Source organism: Ranitomeya imitator, chromosome 5 (genome assembly GCF_032444005.1).
Source record: "Ranitomeya imitator isolate aRanImi1 chromosome 5, aRanImi1.pri, whole genome shotgun sequence".
NCBI lineage: Eukaryota > Metazoa > Chordata > Amphibia > Anura > Dendrobatidae > Ranitomeya > Ranitomeya imitator.
In genome coordinates, this window is record NC_091286.1 from 111,825,397 (window position 1) to 111,844,632 (window position 19,236).

At 45.3% G+C, this 19,236-nt stretch overlaps 1 protein-coding gene across 5 annotated transcripts; it reads right to left on the minus strand.

The window, feature by feature from the left end:
- Nucleotides 1–1,954: 1,954 nt before the first annotated feature.
- Nucleotides 1,955–19,210, minus strand: GEMIN6 (gem nuclear organelle associated protein 6). Of its 5 annotated transcripts, none has more exons than XM_069769070.1 (4): nt 19,146–19,210; nt 10,046–10,096; nt 5,780–5,921; nt 1,955–2,349 (listed from the first exon to the last, which is right to left on the minus strand). In XM_069769070.1, exons 2-4 carry the CDS (start codon nt 10,068–10,070, stop codon nt 1,974–1,976), a joined length of 543 nt encoding a protein of 180 aa, XP_069625171.1. In that variant the 5' UTR covers nt 10,071–10,096; nt 19,146–19,210; the 3' UTR covers nt 1,955–1,973. The 5 variants fall into 5 exon arrangements, with proteins under 5 accessions (XP_069625171.1, XP_069625170.1, XP_069625169.1 ...); XM_069769069.1 differs by lacking the exon at nt 19,146–19,210 and adding an exon at nt 11,720–11,817; XM_069769068.1 differs by lacking the exon at nt 19,146–19,210 and adding an exon at nt 11,675–11,728.
- Between the last annotated feature and the right edge of the window lie 26 nt (nt 19,211–19,236).

The window sequence follows — 19,236 nt, forward strand, 5'->3', positions numbered from 1 at the left end:
GAAAAAGTAACCATTACTGACTACCATATTTTTGGTTCTTGATTTCTTTTAGTGTTTCTTAAAGCCAGAAACTTGCCATTTAAAATGACTTTAGTTTTGTGCCATGTCTGTGATCTGCTTTTTTTCTACAAAATTAACTGAATGAACATCCTCCAAGGCCGGGGATTACATAATTTTTTGCCAGGGGTTGTAGAAGATTGCAGAACATATGGGCAGGCGGCCATAGGAGGCGCCATACTTGATGTGTCTGGAGACCTGGAGCTTCATCACTTCAGTCTGTGAGGGCGGAAGGGGACATCTGTCTAGCCAGCCAGATCAGCCATACCGCCTAGCCAGCCAGATCAGCCAATCCCTAAGACTCAATGCCGTGACTGATGTTGCAGCCAGACCTCCCTCACGTTCGGTACTCGCTGCCTTCACCTGTGTAAAGCCTGGAGAGGTGGCATTAGGATTCTCTATATGGTGCTCGCACAAGGTACCGGGGCTTTGACCTTCTCCATTACTGTCTGTTTTCTGCTGATGTAATGTTTAACCTGTGTGACTAAGTGATGTCACTACTCTCATATCTATAGTGGATGCATATGTCTCACTGTGAATATGATATAATGTACAAATTCTGGTAGTTTTCGTGTTGGCATTAATCTTATAAGCCCAAGAGAAGGGCCTTCCTCCAGCCATGGTTCCCTAGAGGTTTCCTCCACAGGGGGTTTTCCTCTCCTGAGTGCTGAAGGAGTTGGAGGTTTCCTATTTGCAGTGTCTTTTCCATAGTAATTGGCTAATTCTAAATTTGACACTGAATGAAATGTGATTTGGAATAAAATTCGGTGTAACATCCAATGAAAGTATTTTGTGCGTTTCTTTAACAATCTTGGGGCATTGGGATTTTCTTGGAAATCAGGATCCAACATTTAAGACCTAGCTATGAAGCCAGATATGGAGTTGAGTAAGGTGGCAGAACTATACTATATTTCTAATGGGAGGTATTTGCTAATATTATTACCATTACACCTACATCAGCATTGGACTGGAGTACTTTGGCTCTGGCAGAGAAAAATCATTCTCAGGGCCCACCATGCAGTTATGTAAAAATACCACACAGGAGAGCTGACATCCTCTATCTACTACACCACACAGTAGAGCTGACAGATCCTCTATATATTGCACCACACATACCCCAGCAGAATATTTGCTTTCTTGGCCTTTTTTCAGAGATCTTATCTGTCAAGATCTCCATCTGCACATGCGCCTCCCCCGGCAGCCATTTTCCCCAGAGTCCACCGCATCGGAAACCATGCAAGTGCGGGGGCTCTGGGCTTTCACGAAATGCCAGCAGAGCCCCCGCAGCACCAAACACGAGCAGCGGCGTGCCGCCCATCCGAATACCCCCTCATCCCAGCAATTCTACACTCTTGCATCCTCCATCAGCGGCCTTGGGACCCTGCTTTACTGCAGCCACCACCCCCCGGTAAGCAAAAAGACATGTGGATTCTAAGAAGCACCACCATTTTATTGAAAGTTTTTTTTTTTTATATTTTTCTCATAATTTCTGGTGCATCTTATAATCCACAAAATACTGTAACACTGTCTGAGGCCATTTTTCTAATTTTTTATTCCAACCCTTACTGGAGTGAGTTTGCAACTTATTAAAAAGTCATAAATACGGCTTAAAGCCTGTTTGCATAGCAAACCATGCCCAGATTACATTCATCCGAGTGGCACAAAGTAGCAAATTGCACATTTTGGGGTAAGAATGGCATGCTGCATCATTTTCAACAAAACACTTGAGAACATCCTTTGATAAAATTCCCCCCAAAATGAGTATAAATGTTTAATTTTAGATACATCAGAAAAAACACTTGTGAAAATGGCAGAACCCTTTTATGGGATGTCCTACATTTCACAGGTATTCTTGCCACATGCTACACATGACAAGAAAAATACATGGGAGAGAATGTGGCGGAGATGGTTTTAATTTATTGGTTTGTCATATAACCCTGTAAGAGTCCTTGTATGCGAGACAATATGATTTCATTAGTGCTGCTGCAGTTTTCTGGGCCATACGGAGGGTCAATGGTTAATACACCCGCTACACACAATGTCCTGGTAGACTGCCCCTGTTCGGTGACGGGAATGTTGTTCTGCTGCAGCCAGCCTTTCAGATTGAGCTTTTTGGTCTCCAGATCCTCCTTCTTGTAGGCGCTGCTGCTTTCCTGAAGGTTGAAGATATTTTGAAGTTTCTGTTTGGTGACTTCATCAGAGTCTTTCCGTATTTCCACCTTTTGCACCGCGTGCCCCATCACCATGCGGACGACTATCTTCTGATCGTCTTCAAAGTTAACCAGAACAACACTAAAAGAGATATGCCATGAATTAGTGCTGAAGGGAGCATTCACACAAATAGTATGGGGGTGTTTTGTTTTGTTTTTACATCCCATTTAATTGTATTTTTTTTTGAGAAAACATGATCATGTTCTATGCCTCAATTGCACTGTCCATGCTTGAGACAAAAGTCTGCAGTTACTCCATGTGGCTGCAGACTACCAAATTGTGGTGTGCACACTTGTCTAGATACGTTGATATTCCCGCTGCGAGTGGGTGGTCGTGTAATTTGCCCCCTTAATGCATTTGGCTTTTCTCAATAGGAGCTAATTGAGAAAAGATAAGGAGTCTAGTCTGCAGGTTTCCGCAGCTGGAGGAGTCAGAGAGAGACAAACTCTTATTCCAAGCTTGGACAACCCTATTAAGGAGCCATGAAGATCATAATTGGTATGGTATAGTCTCTAACTGGGTTGCTGTGACCAGTGGGGTACCGCAGGGGTCGGTATTGGGACCTGTTCTCTTCAACATATTCATTAATGATCTGGTAGAAGGTTTACACAGTAAAATATCGATATTTGCAGATGATACAAAACTATGTAAAGCAGTTAATACAAGAGAAGATAGTATTCTGCTACAGATGGATCTGGATAAGTTGGAAACTTGGGCTGAAAGGTGGCAGATGAGGTTTAACAATGATAAATATAAGGTTATACACATGGGAAGAAGGAATCAATATCACCATTACACACTGAACGGGAAACCACTGGGTAAATCTGACAGGGAGAAGGACTTGGGGATCCTAGTTAATGATAAACTTACCTGGAGCAGCCAGTGCCAGGCAGCAGCTGCCAAGGCAAACAGGATCATGGGGTGCATTAAAAGAGGTCTGGATACACATGATGAGAGCATTATACTGCCTCTGTACAAATCCCTAGTTAGACCGCACATGGAGTACTGTGTCCAGTTTTGGGCACCGGTGCTCAGGAAGGATATAATGGAACTAGAGAGAGTACAAAGGAGGGCAACAAAATTAATAAAGGGGATGGGAGAACTACAATACCCAGATAGATTAGCGAAATTAGGATTATTTAGTCTAGAAAAAAGACGACTGAGGGGCGATCTAATAACCATGTATAAGTATATAAGGGGACAATACAAATATCTCGCTGAGGATCTGTTTATACCAAGGAAGGTGACGGGCACAAGGGGGCATTCTTTGCGTCTGGAGGAGAGAAGGTTTTTCCACCAACATAGAAGAGGATTCTTTACTGTTAGGGCAGTGAGAATCTGGAATTGCTTGCCTGAGGAGGTGGTGATGGCGAACTCAGTCGAGGGGTTCAAGAGAGGCCTGGATGTCTTCCTGGAGCAGAACAATATTGTATCACTAGATGGCAGCCCGATTCTAAAGAATCGGGAGTCTAGAATCCATATATACTTTATTTATTCAAATGTAAAAATAATACAATTAATAAATAATAGTAAGAAAGAACAAAAAATGGCTGCACTCACCAGCTCTTGACAATTCTTGTTATTTAAGGTACAGTTACACAGGATCCATGAACATGCTTATGAGGGGAGGGATGAAAGACATCAGACGACAACTTTGCGTGTTGTGGCAAATGCCACAACAACGGTTCTTTGCTTAAGAACAATGTCAGGTAGTAGGAAAATACCCAGTTAATAATAGGCAATAGTTCTTTGCAGGAATGCAGATATTAATAAATAGGCAGTTTATATTGCAGAGAAATTGCTGGGCAATAATGGACAATGTCCTTATGTGGCAAATAATAGAGCAATATACCCAATGTGGCAAAGAAGAGGTTAATAAACGGCAGTCTCTCAGTATAACAGTCAGTGAATAATAGGCAGTATATGGAGAAAACACCAAACAAAAGTTCAAAATTGGTGTGAAAATGTCACTGAACCACTTCACAACTAAATATATATAGTTTTGGTAAATGGTATTATCATTTTTTTGACGAAATTCGGCAGGAGCTTGAAGAGCAACGTCACTGGGCCCGCCTCCACGCAGTAGAAACTTGCTGTGAGGTAAAAATTCAACAATCACACCAAAATGGCGGGCGGAGTGTGTCACAGTACGGCACGTTTCTGATTGGTCGCTCGCAGCAGGCGGCAACCAATCAGACACTGGACACTGTTGACGCCACTTATCTCCGGACATTAGCTCCGGACAGGAAGTTGGCACAAATTGCAGGAAGTAGTATTCTAGGCAATTATATATTAGATACAATTATTAGGTTCTGTAGAAGGACGTAGATCTGGGGATTTATTATGATGGAATATAGGCTGAACTGGATGGACAAATGTCTTTTTTCGGCCTTACTAACTATGTTACTATCTAATATATAATTGCCTAGAATACTACTTCCTGCAATTTGTGCCAACTTCCGTGCCATTGTCCGGAGCTAATGTCCGGAGCTAATGTCCGGAGCTAAGTGACGTCAACAGTGTCCAGTGTCTGATTGGTTGCCGCCTGCTGCGAGCGACCAATCAGAAACGTGCCGTACTGTGACACACTCCGCCCGCCATTTTGGTGTGATTTTTGAATTTTTACCTCACAGCAAGTTTCTACTGCGTGGAGGCGGGCCCAGTGACGTTGCTCTTCAAGCTCCTGCCGAATTTCGTCAAAAAAATGATAATACCATTTACCAAAACTATATATATTTAGTTGTGAAGTGGTTCAGTGACATTTTCACACCAATTTTGAACTTTTGTTTGGTGTTTTCTCCATATACTGCCTATTATTTTTGTTCTTTCTTACTATTATTTATTAATTGTATTATTCTTACATTTGAATAAATAAAGTATATATGGATTCTAGACTCCCGATTCTTTAGAATCGGGCTGCCATCTAGTGTTACTATAATTGATCTGAAACGCGTTGCATACCTACACGGTGTTTGTTCATATTTTTGAATCATTATTCAATAAAGCCATCCATTATTTTATTTGGATCATGGGAGCTGAATGTTTTTTTTTGTTTTCCAACCCTACTAAGGAGGACCCTTTTTCAAAGATGCAGTTTTAGAACCCATAAACTAGGAGGCGATAGGTATATGGGTCTACAAACTACAACAAAAGCTTTTTTGCAAACAGAAATGGTTGAGCTATGCTGAAACTCAACATGCCCCACCCTGCTTTCTAAGGGCCTGAGGTCATAAAGCTAGTTCTGCAGAATTGGTAATGTGACCTTTCTGTACAAAAGAACAGGAAATCTACATAATAAAACCTCACAATCACTGCAGTGCAGGTCCATAGGTAGAAGAAGAGAAAAGGAAAAGGTGTTTTAGAATGAGTATCCATGCCTTTATGGCACCTGGGGGCCCATGAACCCACCTAAACCTTTAGCTCCTCTAGAATACATGCTGTGTGTCTGAAGCCAATAAGTCCATTACCAGCTATGCCCTTGTTTATCCTCCGCCAATGTAATGATCTTTACCTTGCAGACACTGGATCAATGGTGACAGCCCAACCCTGGTATTCATTCTTCTCATCAGCGAAAACCGTGACCTCTTTATTCACATATTCTTGCCATTCCAGTGGGGTTTTCTCCGTCCAACTGGTTACAATAGTCTGTTCCTCTATTAATAAAAATAAGTAAACAATATACTAACAATAAAAAGAAAAGACTATAGTGCCAAACCTGGATGTCCATCAAGGCAAAGATTGACCCCAGTGATCACAAGTGCAGAATCAGCAAGGACTGAATAAGGGAGTAATGTTTAATTTTGTTGTATTCTCTTAGAGGTATAGGCAGCATTTGTCTGTTTTCAATGGAATAATAAATATGCATCAAAAATGCTACCGCCAATCCCTCTCGAAGCTGCGCAGATACAGTTGGAGATGGCAGTCCTTGATTACATTTAGTTTCAAACAAGCTAATCTGAATAAGTTTGTAACCAAGATCATCATCTGTTAGAAAAATCTGAAACCGTTCTGTAATGTGAGCATCTGTATTATAGATTCAACGCCTCCGACGCAGATTTGATAGAAAGAATACCACAGCATGACCTATAATTCTTTATTTTAAAATCTCAAGATGTTTTTCCATGTCCTCGACGGTGCTTTACTCACCCAACTCGGGTCCAGCGCTGAGCCAATCAGTGAGCTCAACAGATCTTACAGTCAACTGAGACCGAGTTCACAAATTGGCTGCAGCGCTGTCGGAACAGCAGAAAATAAACACTGAGAGAAGCGGCGGAAACTCACTACTGGACCTGGAGAGGGTGGGAAAAAAAGCAAACTTTCTTTTTATTTTTTAAACAACTGCAGCCAGGGGAACTTTTCTGATACGAGAAAACGATACGGATATTATAAAAACGATTGAAAGATCAATGGTTGAAGGGGTTTCTAGCTTTGCATATGAAAACTTCAATTTTCTATGAACTAAGATATTTTCTACACTGCTCAAAAAAATAAAGGGAACACTAAAATCCCACATCCTAGATATCACTGAATGAAATATTCCAATTGTAAATCTTTATTCATTACATAGTGGAATGTGTTGAGAACAATAAAACCTAAAAATGATTAACATAAATCACAACTAATATCCCACGGAGGTCTGGAGTTGGAATGATGCTCAAAATTTCAGTGGAAATCCCTCAAGACAAGGAAATGATGCTCAGTAGTGTGTGTGGCCTCCACGTGCCTGTATGATCTCCCTACAATGCCTGGGCATGCTCCTCATGAGGTGGCGGGTGGTCTGCGGTGCAATGTGAAATTGGTGGATGGTACGAGACATGATGTCCCAGATGTGTTCAATCGGATTCAGTTCTGGGGAATGGGCGGACCAGCCCATAGATTCAATGCCTTCATCTTGCAGGAACTGCTGACACACTCCAGCTACATGAGGTCTGGCATTGTCCTGCATTAGGAGGAACCCAGGGCCAACTGCACCAGCATATGGTCTCACAAGGGGTCTGAGGATCTCATCTCGGTACCTACTGGCAGTCAGGCTACCTCTGGCGAGCACATGGAGGGCTGTGCGACCCTTCAAAGAAATGCCACCCCACACCATTACTGACCCACTGCGAAACCAGTCATGCTGAAAGATGTTGCAGGCAGCAGATCGCTCTCCACGTCGTCTCCAGACTCTGTCACGTCTGTCACATGTGCTCAGTGTGAACCTGCTTTCATCTGTGAAAAGCACAGGGCGCCAGTTGCGAATTTGCCAATCCTGGTGGTCAGTGGCAAATACCAAGCGTCCTACATTGTGTTGGGCTGTGAGCACAACCCCCATCTGTGGACATCAGGCCCTCAGACCATCCTCATGGAGTCGGTTTCTAACCGTTTGTGCAGACACATGCACATTTGTGGCCTGCTGGTGGTCATTTTGCAGGGCTCTGGCAGTGCTCCTCCTGTTCCTCCTTGCACAAAGGCTAAGGTTTGGGTCCTGCTGCTGGGTTGTTGCCCTCCTACGGCCCCCTCCATGTCTCCTGGTGTACTGGCATATCTCCTGGTAGTGCCTCAAGCCTCTGGACACTACGCTGACAGACACAGCAAACCTTCTTGCCACAGCTCGCATTGATGTGCCATCCTGGATGAGCTGCACTATCTGAGCAACTTGTGTGGGTTGTAGAGTCCGTCTCATGCTACCACGAGTGTGAAAGCACAACCAACATTCAAAAGTGACCAAAACATCAGCCAGAAAGCATTGGCACTGAGATGTGGTCTGTGGGCCCCACCTGCAGAACCACTCCGTTATTGAGTGTGTCTTGAAAATTGCCAATAATTTCCATCTGTTGTCTATTCCATTTACACAACAGAATGTGAAATTGATTGTCAATCAGTGTTGCTTCCTAAGCGGACAGTGTGATTTACTTGGAGTTATATTCTGTTAAGTGTTTTCTTTATTTATTTGAGCAGTGTATAATATTTGATACCAAGTCACTATAAATAAACGTAAAACACACATACCAGATATAAAAATAGAGTCCAAGATATCCCAGCCTAGTCAGACACATTGGGCCTGAATCATGAAGAATGTTCCTTTGTACGGCAATCTTAGGCCGGGTGCATATGATCCGGAAGTAGCAGCGCATATCCGCTGTGTCCAAAGTGCTGAAATCCCATCCACTATGGTGTAACATCTTGCCGCTGCGGGTTTGACGCTTCATAAGTACACAGTGTCAAACCCGCGGCAACTCCGGATCATGGGCACATACCCTCAATGCAGGCACTGCAGGAGCATGATGTACCGAATTCATTAAAAGGTGCAAACAAATTAATAAGCTGCGCTCATCTGACAGCTGCCGAATGCCTCCATCACAACGCGGACATTTCTGGCATAATTTACACCACTGTATTGTAAATTTTGATAACCTGATGGGCAAACATTGCCAATCACCATCCCGCTTCTGCACACTATGGTGAAGCTGGCCAGGACTGGCATAAACAACTTGATGAATTGGGTCCATTGTGTTATTAAAGATATTTTCACCCTCTTGAGCCACACGTTTTTCCTTCATAAAGTAAAGCAGAATATTCCATGTGCCTCCATGTAAAAGGGAATATAACACTAGAAGTCTTATTTCTAGGCCAGACTGTGTTCCCGGTTTTACATTACCTTATATATTTCACCAATCTGAGGACCCCGAGAGGCCTCCACACATTTTATTTTTGTAAGTGATAGCTGTCTTTTTTTTTATATATATTTCTTAGCGATAGAGCGTGAAACTGTTGAAGGTAGCTTGGAGAGAACACTGACCCCCTATTACTGGTTACAGCGCTGTCCATTTTGGAGAGGTGCTTCCTGGTATTACAGCTCAGATTGCCTTGAATCAGGCGCATAAACTACAAAATTAAAAGAAATTGTACCCATTAAAGGGAACCTGTCACCCCGTTTTTTCAGTAGGAGATAAAAATACCGTTAAATAGGGCCTGAGCTGTGCTTTACAATAGGGTATTTTTTGTCCCGATTCCCTACCTATGCTGCCGAAATACCTTACAAAAGTGGCCTTTTTCGCCTGTCAATCAGGCTGGTCAGGTCGGATGGGCGTGGTCACAGCGCTGTTTCTCCCCCACATCTTGCTTATGTTCCCGTTGGTGGCGTAGTGCTTCTCGCATGCGCAAGTGCCGAATGCACTGCGCAGCTGTAGAAAAAGAGTGCGCTCGCCGCTATTCAGCGGTTTCTCGGTGGGCGCGGCCATCTTCCTGAGGCCGCGCATGCGCAGATGGAGTCTCCTGCTTCCCAGGGCTTCAGGAAAATGGCCGCGGGATGCCGTGCATACGCAGATGGACATCGCGGCGGCCATTTTCCTGAAGCCGAGATTCGGCACTTGCGCATGCGAGAAGCACTACACCACCAACGGGAACATAAGCAAGAGGTGGGGGAGAAACAGCGCTGTGACCACGCCCATCCGACCTGACCAGCCTGATTGACAGGTGAAAAAGGCCACTTTTGTAAGGTATTTCGGCAGGATAGGTAGGGAATCATTGGACAAAAAAATACCCTATTGTAAAGCACAGCTCAGGCCCTATTTAACGGTATTTTTATCTCCTACTGAAAAAACGGGGTGACAGGTTCCCTTTAAGAAAAGATGAGGGGGACTTGGTGCCCCAGGACCTTCAATCTGCTCATTTGTTGGGAAGTCCACAGTGAGAACTCCAATGCTGTGATGCCGACGGCCTACCCTAAGTATAGATCATCAAAAGCTTGGAAAGCCCCTTTAATTATAGTATGTTACAATATATTGCATTTTACCTTCAGGAGCTAAATCTGTATCCATTGCACTGTACAACAACTGGCTGATATCTGAAAGAGAAAACATCAATAAAGATTACATAGGTGGACACAACATAAAAACACAACACCCCAATCAAAAAAGATCATCTTCAGCACGAACCATAGAAAGCGTCTTTGCTGCCATTACTAAACTGGGTGACGGATGGAGCAGTGATCTGAACATCAACAAAAACTCTTATAGACTAATGGAAACAATCTGTGGGAGCATTCATTATTCTGGGCTTTATATCTGCAATGTGAGCACATAATGCGGCCACGTTCCAGCCATCTTTTCGTATAACTGTGTTGTGTTTATATGTAGGAACCAAGTATTCAGCACCAATACTCTGCTGCCAATGCAATGCTTTGGAGAAGCCAATCCAAACCTGGCCATTAGAAATGATCAGAAAGAGTGGCAGGCCCCTCGTCCAGCAGCAATGTCAGGAGTCCATGGCCACCAGATGGGAACTCCGCAAACCTCCTCCTTCCTAACAGCATCCTCAGCGCTTATTAGTACCCTCCATTTTCGTTTATTAGTAGGCATGATGCGGCACCATGCATCACACCGCAATAATGATGCCGAGCCAGGCCTACAAATCCAGAGGCGCAGGGGATGTCAGCAGGAAGGAGGTTCTCAGAGCTCCCATCTATCTGCCACGGACTACTAACATGGCCACTAGTGATGAGCAAATGAGCAGATAAGGTGATATCTCAGCATGCTCTTGTGCTAACCAAGCGACTTCAGCGTTTTGATCTTGAAAAAATATGTTTCAGTCTCCACAGCTGCATGTCTTTCGGCTGTTTGACAGCCACAATACATGCAGGGATTGCCTGCCTGTTAGACCCAAACATTATTCGAGCATGCCGAAGACACTGTTAGCACCTGAGAATGGATAACACCTTATCCGAGCTCGCTCATCACTAGTGGCCACTGGATTTAGGACCTTTGATTCTTTTTGATCACCTCTACATAATAGAGGTGAAGAATAGCTCCCAATGACTCTCGGCGGATTTGGGACATTGAATTCTGGTTCCGATCTGCTGTGGACAGAGCCTCATCCTGATTGAACATGTTAAAAGTATTGTCCACCTTTACTGAGGATTTTTTTTTTTATTTAATGCACATGATTGTATCTCAAAACATTTCTTCCAACTGGGTTTCATTAAAAACTGCAATATTTGGTGGTTATGGCTCAGCGCTTAGAAATCAGCTAAGAGGCAGATAAAAGATGATCTGGAAATCGTACGCTTGGAGAATGAGCTCACTGGCAGATCTTCAGTTGGCTCATTCTGCAGCCAGCAATAGACATCACAACAAACCGGCTATAGAAGGTAAATAGTGAAATATTGTAAATAAAACTCAAATGCAAAAAAATTTTATGTAAAAAAATGATCATCCATAAAGGTGGGCGATCTGTGTACCCTCAGCCTTCTGATATTTCCATCCACTAGCGAGAAAACCCATGACATAAAGAGCATGGTGCTCGCAATACTGGAGATATCAGATCACCACAAACAGCTGACACTAGCGTGTACCAGCTCGGGAAGATGGGCTACATGTGGAGAACAGAGGAGCCCATGTACAGGCAGCACACGGGTACCAGTAACCTGTGCTCCCCCCGCAGCCTGCCGCCACCATCGTGTGCTACTCACAGCGTCCATACACAGCATCCTGTCCTGCGCAGTGAGGCGGCAGCCGGCCACAGCCACACACCCCGGGCACATCACGTGTCCCCGCACACCTGGAGCTCGCCAGGGGTGACGTCACTTCCGCCTCGCTCACCCAGAATGCTCAGCGCGGCAGTTCCTCAGTAATGGCGGGAAATTGGGAACAGACGGCGGGAAACACGCACAGACAGGGACTAAAGCTGCGCCTCGTGTGTGCAGTTCGTCCTAACACTGTCATGTGTGACCAGGCGGCTCCGTACGGTGGAGAAGAGCGCGTTATCTGCGAGTACGAGCCACTACGGACCCGCTCTGTATATGGCTGTACACTAGACCAGGGGTCCCCAACATGTCATGTTTTCAGGATTTCCTTAGTCTTGCCCAGGTAATAATTGCATCACCTGTGCAATGCAAAGGAAATCCTGAAAACATGACCTGTTGGTGGGCCTTGAGGACTGGAGTTGGGGACCCCTGCACTAGACCATCAACATTACATTAAAGGGAACCTGTCACCCCCAAAATCGATGGTGAGGTAAGCCCACGGCATCAGGAGCTTATCTACAGCATTCTGTAATGCTGTAGATAAGCCCCCCGATGTATCCTGAAAGACGAGAAAAAGGTTAGATTATACTCACCCAGGGCGGTCCGGTCCGATGGGCGTTGCGGTTCGGAGCCTCCCATCTTCTTACGATGTCCTCTTGTCTTCACGCTGCGGCTCCAGCACAGGCGTACTTTGTCTGACCTGTTGAGGGCAGAGCAAAGTACTGCAGTGCGCCGGGCCTCTCTGACCTTTCCCTGCGCACTGCAGTACTTTACTGTGCTGTAAACAGGGCAGACAGTACACCTGCACAGGAGCCACAGCGTGAAGACAAGAAGAGGACGTCATCGTAAGAAGATGGGAGGCTCCGAACCGCAACGCCCCTGGGTGAGTATAATCTAACCTCTTTTTTTCATGTTTCAGGATACATCGGGGGCTTATCTACAGCATTACAGAATGCTGTAGATAAGCCCCTGATGCCGGTGGGCTTAACTCATCCTTGATTTTGGGGGTGACAGGTTCCCAGCTTCCATGACACATTGGAGCCCCACAGTTACTGATGGGGCAGGGGGGCCAAGCAGCTGCCTGAGCCATTACAACCACTGAAGGTGGCAACCCGGGCTGTCAGCGGTGCTAGAGGTGGACGCTGGCTGTATAACACATCCTGCACAGTATGGTGGAGGCACAGCGCCTGACCACACTACAGCACCGTCATATTTATGGAAACACGTAGCTATTCAGATCACTGACAGGGTTGTCCACGTTTGGAGAAAGTTTTTTTTTTTTTTTCATCTTAGGCTTCTTTCACACTAGTGTCGGGCTCGGCCCGTCGCAGTGCATCGGGCCGAGGTTACCGACGCTAGCGTTGTAAGCGCCGTACAACGGGTGCAGCGGATGCAGACTTTCATCGCATCCGCTGCCCCATGGAGAGGTGGAGGAGTTCCGGCCGCGCATGCGCGGTCGGAAAAAGCGGTCCGTCGGCAGCAAAAAACGTTACATGTAGCTTTTTTTGTGCCGACGGTCCGCCAAAGCACGACGCATCCGTCGCACGACGGATGCGATGTGTGGCAATGCGTCGTCAATACAAGTCTATGGGGAAAAAACGCATCCTGCAAGCACTTTTGCAGGATGCGTTTTTTCTGCAAAACGACGCATTGTGACGGATTGCAGTTAACGCCAGTGTGAAAGTAGCCTTAAATGCATGAAATTGGGGCTAAAGAAAGTTTTTACACATGAGTTGCGTTAACATTGTTGCACTATTCGTCTATAGTTGCTGTATTAGGCTATGTTCACATTAGCATTTGAATCAGCTGCGTGGTGTTGCGGACTTCTTTCCTTAGCTCTGCCTACTTCCGTATGCGTCCTGCGTATCTATAACAACGCATGTCCCTTCGTACCCACTGTTAAAGATAGGTACGCAGGACACATGTGGAAGTAGGCGGAGCTTAAGGAAAGAAGTCCGCAGCACCACGCTGCGGACTCAAATGCTAATGTGAACCCGGCCTTACTCTGTCTATTGCTGGCTGCTGAGTGAGTTATCTTTATTTTCACAGATGTGTTGGGGACATGATTTTGTGGCACTATTATACAGGTATGACAGCTTCTTCTGCTCTTAGGGTACCGTCACACTATACGATTTACCTACGATCACGACCAGCGATATGACCTGGCCGTGATCGTAGGTAAATCGTAGTGTGGTCGCTGGGGAGCTGTCACACAGACAGCTCTCCAGCGACCAACGATGCCGAGGTCCCTGGGTAACCAGGGTAAACATCGGGTAACTAAGCGCAGGACCGCGCTTAGTTACCCGATGTTTACCCTGGTTACAAGCGTTAAACTAAAAAAAAACAAACAGCACATACTTACATTCTGGTGTCCGTCAGGTCCCTTGCAGTCTCTGCTTCCCGCACTGTGACTGCCGGCCGTAAAGTGAAAGTGAAAGCACAGTCGCTGTGCTCTGCTTTCACTTTACGGCCGGCAGTCACAGTGCGGGAAGCAGACTGCAAGGGACCTGAGGGACACCAGAATGTAAGTATGTGCTGTTTGTTTTTTTTTAGTTTAACGCTTGTAACCAGGGTAAACATCGGGTAACTACGCGCGGTCCTGCGCTTAGTTACCCGATGTTTACCCTGGTTACAAGCGAACGCATCGCTGGATCGCATCGCTAGATCGGTGTCACACACACCGATCTAGCGATGACAGCGGGAGATCCAGCGATGAAAGAAAGTTCTAAACGATCTGCTACGACGTACGATTCTCAGCAGGATCCCTGATCGCTGCTGCGTGTCAGACACAGCGATATCGTAACGATATCGCTGGAACGTCACGAATCGTACCGTCGTAGCGATCGAAATGTTATAGTGTGACGGTACCCTTACTGCAGTTTTCCTCACAGACTGCACAGCTCTCCAGGCCTCACAATGGCTGCTAGTGGAGGAACATGTGACTAGACCTGTCTTTTCATAGAAAAGCAGTTTTGCCCTGTAAAGTATTTTACAATTGGAGGAGACTGATGGACAGGTCTGGTCACATGTTCCTCCACCAGCAGCCATTGTTTGGACTGGAGAGCTGTGCAGTCAGTGAGGAAAGCAAAACTTTAAAGTACAGGAGAAGAACCTGTCATACTATAATAAGTACCACAAAATCATGTTCCCAAAAAAAGGTAATGTGGCAGACAGTGATAACTCATTCTGCAATCAGCAGTTGACAGTAATACAGCGGCTATAGAACAGTGCAAAATCGTTTATTGAACCAAGTCGCAAAAATTATTTCTGTAGCCCCAATTCCATACGTTTAAGAGAGGAAAAAATTGTCCCTAAAGGTGGGCAACTCCTTTAAGGTTTTAGCTAGTGTTGAGCGAGTGTGCTCATTACTCCAGTTTCTCCGAGTGTGCTCGGGTGGTCTCTGAGTATTTCAGCGTGTTCGGAGATTTGGTTTGTCAGTGCAGCTGCATGATTTGCGGCTGCTAGACAGCTTGAATACATGTGCGGATTCCATCACAAACGGGCAACCCCCACATGTATTCAAGCTGTCTAGCAGCCGCAATGCATGCAGCTGCGGCAGAATAAAGTTAAATCTCCGAGCATGCCGAAATACTCAGAAACGTGCACACTCGCTCATCCCTAGTGTTAACCACTTCACAACATATGTAACTTGACATATGTCGTGCCCCTACCTTTTGTGGGCACACATGCTGAGCCTGAATCTTTCCTCACGTGACGACTGATTTATTTAGCCTTCGGCCATGTTCACACAGTGCGTTTTTTACCGCGGAACCGCGGCGGTTTTGCCGCTGCGGTTCCGCAGCTGTTTTCCATGCAGGGTACAGTACACTGTACCCTATGGAAAACAGGACACACTGTGCACATGGTCCGGAAATTGTAAAAAAAAAGCCGCGCTGAATAGCTCCCGGAAAAAAGAAGGAGCATGTCAATTCTTCTTCCTGAACCGCAGCGGTTCTGCACCCATAGACCTCCATTGTGAGGTCAAAATCGCAGTAAAACCCGCAGATCAAAAATATATCTGCGGGTTTTACTGCGATTTGATGTGCAGAACCGCTGCAGCAGGAAGTGCGGGGGAGCGGGCGGAAGTGCGTGGGCGGAGTGTGGCTGCCCCCCCGTGCTCCGATCCCGCCCCACCGTGCTCCGATGCCCCCCCCCCCCCCGTGCTCCGATGCCCCCCCCCAGTGCTCCGATGCCCCCCCCGTGCCCTAATCTCCCCCCCTTATACTTACCCGGCGTCCCGGTGTCCGTCCGGCCGTCTTCTCCCTGGGCGCCGCCATCTTGCAAAATGGCGGGCGCATGCGCAGTGCGCCCGCCGAATCTGCCGGCAGGCAGATTCGCTCCAAAGTGCATTTTGATCACTGAGATATAACCTATCTCAGTGATCAAAATAAAAAAATAGTAAATGACACCCCCCCACTTTGTCACCCCCATTGGTAGGGACAATAAAAAAAATTAAGAATTTTTTTTTTTTTTTTTCACTAGGGTTAGGGGTAGGGGTAGGGTTAGGGGTAGGGTTAGGGGTAGGGTTAGGGGTAGGGTTAGGGGTAGGGTTAGGGGTAGGGTTAGGGTATTTTCAGCCATTTTAGCCCTAAAAAGCTTCCTAGGAAACACACAGTAAAAAAAGGATAAAAAAACGCATCAAAAAACGCATCAAAAACGCATCAAAAAAGGACAAAAAAAGGACCTGCGTTTTCTGCCAAGAGCTGCAGTTTTTTAAAAAAACTGTCCTGAAAAAAAAAGGATGGAAATCCTGAACGTGTGAACATACCCTTCATGTGGTTTTAACAGCCAGGGGTAGAGTAATGCTATTTAACATGCACTAGTGGGCGCGCGCCACTTCACAGTCTCATTGATGTGCCCATGATGTTAATGCAAGGTGCTGATGGGTGGTCAGGACAAAATGGGGGTAGGGTGATGACTCCGTGCCTGTGATTACGATCCATTGCTGAAGGCTGGTGTTCATAGCAGAACATGATTTCTGCTATATAAGGCAGTGCTGAAGCCTCACTATGTATAGCACAAGCAATTGGACAGTCGCAGCTTCAAGTCCCCTAAGGGGACTATTACAGTAAAGCTTAAAAAAAAAGTTAAAATCACCCCCTCTTTAGCTATACACATATTTGGTATCTGCATCGAGAAATGGCTGATTTATCAAAATATAACATAAATTTGATCGGTAGACAGCGTAACAAGAAAAAAATTTAAATGCCAGAATTACTTTTTTTGGCTGCTGCAACATTGCAATAACAGGCTATCAAAACATCATATCTACCCCCAATAAAAAATAAAATAATTGTGAAATTGCACAATTTTTGCAATTTTACCTAACTTGGAATTTTTTGCCATTCAAAAGTATATTTCATCCCATAAAAAAGTTATGGTTCTAGGAAGAAGGGTAAACCTCTGACTCCTCAATTTCCCAGACTTTGACTCCACAGCACTGGTCACTACTGAGCATGTACATAAAGTGCAGCACAGATTCATCTCAACTACAAGCCGAGATCCTGAGATTAGGAAGCGAACAGACAATTCATAACTTCCTAACCTCTGTACCTCCCGTCTCCAAGACTTCTTCCGAGTTGCGCCAATACTCTGGAATGCTCTACCCCAAGAAATTAGGACTAACCACAACTTCTATAGTTTCCCTAAAAACACATCTGTTTAGAGCAGCCTATCACATTCCCTAATCGAAGTCCATAAATAAATATATATATATATATATAGCGCATTCAATATCTGAAAATAACACTCCATTCCAGCGCACCCAAAAGCACCACAAATATTGGCTGGTAGCCAGCTCGTGCAGCCTTTATCTCCCATTCTCTCAAGATGGCCGGACCACCACTATAAATAAGCCCCTGTACTTTGTGTCTCCTCCACCTCATTTTATACTGTAAGCTCTTACGAGCAGGGTCGTCATTATTTTGCTTTAATTGTATTATCTTTAATTTCTTACCTATGACTGTTGTATATGAACTGTTGAATTGTAAAGTGCAATGGAATATGTTCGCGCTATATAAATAAAGATTATATCATTAACTTTCCCAAATTCTTATGGAAACATTTAGGGTATGTGCACACGTCCGGATTTTTAGCGTTTTTTTTTTGCGGAATTTCGCTATAAAAACGCTATAATTCCGCATCAAAAACGCTAAAAATATGCATCCAATCATTTAGAATGCATTCCGGATTTTTTGTTCAGATGGATGCGTTTTTTACCACAAAAAAAACGCATTCCGCAAAAAAAATGGACATGCTCATTCTTTTTGCGGATTTTTTGCGGATTTCTAAGCCAAAATGACTTTCAGGAAAAAAAAAAAAAAAACTCAAAAATTCCACAAAAAATCCGCGCAAAAACCGCGAAAATCCGCGCGGAAAAAAACGCGATTTTCTGCCAGAATTCTCCGGATTTTGTCAGGAAAAAAACCTGACGTGTGCACATACCCTTACAGCATATACTGCATTGTACTACTGTACTCAATGTATTATATATTCTAGAAGTTGGTCTATGTTGCAGACTCCACAGCCCAGGAATTTCAGTGCCTGACCCTCTTGTTTGCAGAGTGATCGGGTGGCTGCAGCTTTCTCATGAATGTCTGGCCCAGTGGAGCACCTGTTGTACGACTGGCTTCAAGATGGGTCAGTATGAGATCAGTGGGGTACAGAACAAGGGCGGAGCTGCAGTCCTGCGACCACTGACTTGTGGGGTATCTGACCCTAGTGATTCGTACCCTGTCCTGTACACTATTCTGGATGGGGGCCCTGAATGATGTGGGGGGATAAGGCTCTGGCTGCGGCTCTCAGAGTACACATGGGCAGCAGGGCCGCAGCTCCTGTGTATGGGGGAGTTGGTGACAGTGAGGACCCGTCATCATTGTTCACACTTCCTTTAAAATAAAATGTGCCATCAATCCGCTCAGTTTTCATTGACTAGATGCCTTAGGCTATGTGACCACGTTGCGGGTTCGTGTGCGGATTTTTCTGCACCGTTTTTCAAAAATCTGCAGGTAAAACGCACTGACGTCACCGCAGGTCCTGCTCGCATAGCAACCTGAGAAGTGACATGCTGCAGTTGTAAACCGCTGCATTCCCGCGCGGTTTTTCCCGCATGTGCACAGTGGTTTGCGGTTTCCCATTGGTTTACATGTTACTGTAAACGCTATGGAAACTGCTGCGGACCTGCAGCATCAAAATCGCTGCGGTTTTGCGGTAAAAACCGCAACGTGTGCACATAGCCTAAACCTGATGGAAAACTGCTGCAGAGCCACAGGCAAATCTGCAATGTGTGCACATAGCCTTATAAGAAGCGTGTGACTGGCTGCAGGTTGTAATAGCCAGCGTTTTTTTCCCGTTGCGGCCAGTTACTTTGTACCTCACCAGTTTCCTAGGGGCAGTCAGACAGGACTGAGGAGAACATGGCAGTGGCCGCCATTACACGCTATGGGCACAACAAAGGCGCCGCA